This window comes from Mus pahari, chromosome 9 (genome assembly GCF_900095145.1).
Source record: "Mus pahari chromosome 9, PAHARI_EIJ_v1.1, whole genome shotgun sequence".
In the NCBI taxonomy this organism is placed as follows: Eukaryota; Metazoa; Chordata; class Mammalia; order Rodentia; family Muridae; genus Mus; species Mus pahari.
This window is the reverse complement of record NC_034598.1, coordinates 48903905-48909541: the sequence shown is the minus strand read 5'-3', so window position 1 is coordinate 48909541 and position 5637 is coordinate 48903905. Positions and strand designations below refer to the sequence as shown.

General features: G+C 49.3%; 2 protein-coding genes across 4 annotated transcripts in view; one reads left to right on the top strand and one right to left on the bottom strand.

The window, feature by feature from the left end:
- Rbms2 (RNA binding motif single stranded interacting protein 2) overlaps positions 1-2320 on the bottom strand; it is a 60231-nt gene extending 57911 nt beyond the window's left edge. The window contains exons 1-2 of one of the 2 annotated variants that reach the window (XM_029542666.1): positions 2172-2320; positions 254-402 (exon numbers count right to left, since the gene is read on the bottom strand). Coding sequence is in view for 1 of the 2 variants with exons in the window: in XM_029542664.1 (XP_029398524.1) it covers positions 2172-2294 (123 nt within the window). In the remaining variant the exon portion in view is untranslated. The remainder of the gene's footprint in view (positions 1-253; positions 403-2171) is intronic. The other variant, XM_029542664.1, reaches the window with a different exon arrangement.
- Positions 2321-2745: 425 nt separating this feature from the next.
- Positions 2746-5637, top strand: part of Gls2 (glutaminase 2) — a 16147-nt gene continuing 13255 nt past the window's right edge. Inside the window, exon 1 of one of the 2 annotated variants that reach the window (XM_021205142.2) lies at positions 2746-2996. In XM_021205142.2, coding sequence (XP_021060801.1) covers positions 2815-2996 — 182 coding nt within the window. In that variant the 5' untranslated portion in view covers positions 2746-2814. The other variant, XM_021205141.2, reaches the window with a different exon arrangement.

Sequence of the window (5637 nt, the reverse complement as noted above, 5' to 3'; positions counted from 1 at the left end):
TCTCTCTCTCTCTCACACACACACACACACACACACACACACACACACACACACACACACACACGTTGAATTGTTCATACTGAGTATTTGACAGGCTCTTAATTGATCAGGCACGGTGTCACAGATGTGTGCAATCTCAGCCACTCAGGACCCTGAGGCAGGGAGGCTTCAGCAGGAGGCAGAAAAACTGAGCCCAGCAATACAAGTAGTCCCAGTCTCATAAACCAAAACATGGAGCTGGTCCAGCGCTTACCTGGCAGGCCAGGGTCCTTTGGCTCAGTCCCTAGCCTGGAATGAAGGTGGGGAAGGTGACGTAGGTCTACTCTGATCCCTACACTTGAGGTAGAAGCAGAAGGATCAGAGAATCAAGGGCATCCTCGGGCACTCCAGGAGACACCCTATCTGAAAAGCAAAAGTTTGGGGACAAAGTCAGGAATGGGGCAGCAGACTGCAGACTGTGAATTAGAGGAACCGCTCTGGATAAGACAGCAGATAAGCCAGATAGGGAACAGCTAACAGAAGGGAAATCAAACAGAAGGTCCACCTGGTTTCAAATCAAACACACCCTCTACTCTGTAAGGCAAAGAGCTGCTGCTCTAGTAAACACAGAAGCATGGCTTCGATGTTTATTTTCCCATGGTTACATTTTGTTTGTGGCAAGGTCTCCTCGCACAGCCTCACCTAGCTTGCAAGCCTGTCCTGCCTAAGCTTCTCAGATGCTGGGATACACAAAGAGTACACTGCCACCATTCCTGGTTATTTAAATTCAAAAATGAAAACTTTTGCAGTGCTGCCTGGGCAGCTCAAGAGCCAGCTCCCAGTGCTCTCTCATAGCATAGAAAACTCTTTTACAAGGGAGGTAGGTTTTTTTGTTTGTTTGTTTTTTCTATTATTTATTTAATGTATGTAAGTACACTGTCTCTCTTCAGACACACCAGAAGAGGGCATCAGATCCCATTACAGATGGTTGTGAGCCCCCATGTGGTTGCTGGGAATTGAACTCAGGACCTCTGGAAGAGCCGCCATTTCTCTAGCCCCCAGAGGTAGTTTTCCTCGGGCTGATTCAGTTGTTAGTTTTGGAGGAGGCTGACTGGAAGAGAAAGCTTGCAGCCAGAGATTTCTGTCTAATTTCTGGCTCTGGGTTATCTTATGCAAGTAGTCTTAACTTTCTTTTAAATAAAAGTTTTATTTATTTATTTTTTTAGAGTCTCCTTTTTTTTTCTTTTAAGATTTATTTATTTCTTTATTATATGTAAGTACACTCCAGAAGGGGGACGGGTTACGGATGGTTATGAGTCACCACGTGGTTGCTGGGATTTGAACTTAGGACCTGCGGAAGAACAGGCGGGTGCTCTTACCCACTGAGCCATCTCACCAGCCCTGACCACCACATTTTTTTTTGTTTGTTTGTTTTTCGTGACAGGGTTTCTCTGTGTAGCCCTGGCTGTCCTGGAACTCACTCTGTAGACCAGGCTGGGCTTGAACTCAGAAATCCGCCTGCCTCTGCCTCCCGAGTGCTGGGATTAAAGGAGTGCACCACCACGCCCGGCTGGCCACCACATTTTTAATTCTCCTAAATTTTGTGCATTTTCTCCACCCAGGAGAACGATTTGGGGTGAGTGATCAAAACAGACCACAAAGCAGGACCACACCTTTAATCCCAACACTCTGGAGCCTAAAGTAGGCAGATCTGTGAGTTTGAGGTCAGGCTGGTCTATCTAGTAAGTTCTAGGAGATATGGAGAGGACGGGTCTTAAAAATAAATAAAATTGGAGGAGCACTTATATGTTTTGTGTTTCTTTGCTTTTTTTGGTGTGTGTGTGTGTGTGTGTGTGTGTGTGTGTGTGTGTGTGGTGTTGCACACACCTGCAAATCTAGCATTTTTGAATTTGAGGTAGAAGCTTGGCCACGAATTCAAGGCTAACACGGGCTACAAACTGAGTACTACGGCAACAAGGGCTATATCTCAAAGCCCTGCCTCTAAAACAACAATAAATAAAGATTTCGAGTTCACTGGCTTATTTTAATGCGTGAACTTTAGAGAGAAAGAGAACTTTAGAGAGAGACTATAAGTCCTCCGCAGCCACCAAATGACCTAAGAACCTGGGCTCCGTGACGCCCAGCATTGAAGCGCGGCGGGCTGCTTCTGGACCGGCTTTCTGTCCACTCACCGCCAGCGCGTGTCCGTGACTGGGGTGTTTGCAGCCCGCACAGCCTGTAAGTGCGCACCGGCCGCCTCTGGCCTTCGAACGTGGAAGGTCACTACGTGGCTCCCGCATCCCGCTCGCTCTCATCTCTCTTTGCAAGTGTGGCGTTTTCTTCTGCACTAGAACGCTCCGTCGTCCCCAGCCCTGGCGCGTTTCCACAAGCTCCGACTGCGCAGAGGCCGATCCTCTCCCCGCCACAGCTCTGACGCGCGCGGGTGTCCCGACTGTCCCAGCCTCCCGCGCCTTTCCCCGCCTGCCAGCGTTCCTCCTCCTCAGTGATTGGACGCGGTCCCTGTCCCTTTTGACTCCCGACCACGCCCCCTCCCCGCCCAGCCGCCTCCAGCTTCTCCTCAATCGAACCCGTGGCGCTCCTGGCTGGAGGCTGTGAGGGGGATATGGGTTTACCTGCGGGGTCCGAGTCGCCCCGGACTGGCCCCTCCCCGGACCCCAACCACTCCCACGGGGCCGGTCCTCTCCCCCGCAGGCTCCACTGGCCCCAGGACTGCTCCCGGGCTCCTAGTCTCGCCCGCCACTCTTCCGCCCCTCCCTCCTCGCCGCCGCTCGCACGTCTGGAGCGCCCGGGACGAGAGGGTGGCGCGCCGGGGGCATGCGCTCCATGAGGGCTCTGCAGAACGCGCTGAGCCGCGCGGGCAGCCACGGTCGGCAGGGAGGCTGGGGTCACCCGAGCCGGGGCCCGCTTCTGGGCAGGGGCGTCCGGTACTACCTCGTTGAGGCCGCGGCGCAGGGCAGGGGGACGCCGCACAGCCACCAGCCGCAGCACTCGGATCAGTAAGGCTCGCGGGACAGGGGCAGGGGACAGGCTCACTCCCACTCCCACTCGTTCTCGCTAGCTCCCTGGGAGTCCCCTTCCCCAGAGAGCGAGCGCACTTCATCTCCTCTCCGCGCTCACTAGCCTGCGATGCCTTTTCCTTTAGATGTGGGGCTTTGGGTCCGCCGCGCTCGGGCGGTCAGGTGCTGTCCGCCCGGGAGGGCGTTTGGGCAGGTCGGTCTTCGAGATGATGCCTGTCCAAGGTGCGTACTTATTTGGGAACGCAGATGGGCGCGGAGTGTTGCTTGGTGCACGTGTCTGAGTGCAGGGCCGAGTGCACACCTGCCCATCCCCAGTTTCTCTTCTCTGGTCCCGGTATTTTAGAGAATATTGTGGATATCGAACAGCTTCCTGCCCCAGGTCCAAGTACGCTTAGGTCGGACTGTGGGGTTTGTTGTTTCTGCCTGTCGTCAGTGGGTAATGTGCGGTGTGCGTCATTGCTGATGCACACGTAGGTGCGTATGTGACCTGAGTGTTTTTGAAGCAGAGCTTAACCGTGGAATATCTTATATGCAGGCAAAACACTGGTAATCGAGTTTCCAACTTGGTTTTGGAATGTGTTGATGATTCATAAATGGAAAAATCGTGAGACAGGTCCTAAACCAGTCAGAGCTATTATGTTGCTCCGTCTCTCTAAATTGAAGAGTTTTTCCCCTTTGGAACCATCTTCAACCCAGGAAGTCGATAATTCCCCTCCCCCCCAACCTCAGCACACATTGCCCAGGACTGCTTAGTAGCTGGGCTTTCTCTCTCCATCCCCAAGAGGAGTGTTTTCAAAGCACGAAATCTTGTTATCCTCAGACATCCAGCTGGACGTTCTCCTGGTAGCTCCTGCCTCGTTATAGAAGTATAGGAAATGGACCGTTTTCCCTATCGTATCTGCTTAATGATATTTAGAAACATATGCACACCATAATTAAATGAACCAGATTGACACAGCAAACTACCTCACCACCAATAAATGTGGTCGGATAAACAAATATAATTTAGCCCCCTTGTAAGGCCTTTGGGGTGGGGAGCCAGAGGCATCCCTCGGTCCTCCTTACACATTACAATTCACTGCAGTACATGACAGAATTTTGTTGTTGTTGATGTTTGTTTGTTTTTTCAAGACAGGCTTTCTCTGTGTAGCCCTGGTTGTCTTGGAACTCACTCTGTAGCCCAGGCTGGCTTCTAACTCAGAGATCCATCTGTCTCTGCCTCCCCAGTGCTGGGATTAAAAAGGCATAGGGCACTACCACCTGGATGTGACTGAATATTTTTAGGAGACCTAGTTTTTTGTGGCTGCTTGTGTTCCAGGGAACTAATTGGTAAAGGTCTTGAACCTTGACTCCCTGGGTAGAGGAGTTAACAGAGGGAGAGAAATTTCTGTATTTGGAGAGTAAAGGAGGTTGGCAAAGAGGAAATACATTGTAACTCTGATTATTTAAAAGTATATAGTTTAGGGCTTAAGACCCAGACATTCAGAGTACTTGTTACTCTGGCAGAGGACCTGGGTTTGATTTCCAGCACAGCACATGATGGCTCACAGCCATCTGTAAATCCCAGGGTCTCACATGGGTGTTCATACACAAAAATCTTACGAAACACTTAAAAATAAAATACTTAATCCCAGCACTTGGGAGGCAAAGGCAGGTGGATTTCTGAGTTCAAGGCCAGCCTGGTCTACAGAGTGAGTTCCAGGACAGCCAGGGCTATACAGAGAAACCCTGTTCGAAAAACAAAAAAACAAAAAACAAAAAAACCCAACTGCTCTTAACCACTAAGCCAGCTCTTCAGCTCTGGAGTATTTGATACTCCTGAAGAGGGCACTTGCCCAGTTTCTAGCACCCACTTGGTGGTTAGCGCAACTATCCATAACTCTAGTTCCAGGGTACCTGGTTTGTTCTGACTTCTCAGGGTACCAGGCTGGGTGTGATGGCAAATGCCTTTAGTCCCAGTATCCAGGAAGCAGAGGCAGGAGGATTTCTATGAGTTCCAGGACTGCCTGAACTACATAGTAAGTTCTGGGATAGCCAGACCTACATAGAAAGACCCTTAGAACAAAACAAAACAAAAAATCCTAGATAAGTCAAAGATGAAAATAAAAATCCCAGTATTAGAGATAACTGGTTAATAGTATGATATAAGCATATGTATCTTATATATGTCATATATGTATGTGCTTGTAATTTAACAAAAGTAAAATCATGAAATCCATAGTATTTTGTAAGCTATGTTTTCCATTTATTAATTTACTTTTAGTTGATCTTTAGTGTAAATATATCAGTACCAGTGTGCTATGTGTTCATGTCAGTGGACAACTTTGTGGAGTTGGTTCTCTCCTTCTACCTTTATGTGACTTCTGGGGTTTCATGGGTCAAACTCACACTGCCAGAGTTGCATAGCAAGCACTGTTTTTCTGCAGAGCCATCTTGTTTACCCTATATTCAGTTTTTAAAATGTCCTTTTAAAAGTTTTATTTATGTTTATCTCGTGTGTGTGTGTGTGTGTGTGTGTGTGTGTATTTTGCCTGTGTGTATGTCTGTGCACCACTTTAAGAGTCTCATATAGCAGCTAGGCGTGGTGGTACACGCCTTTAATCCCAGCACTCGGGAGGCA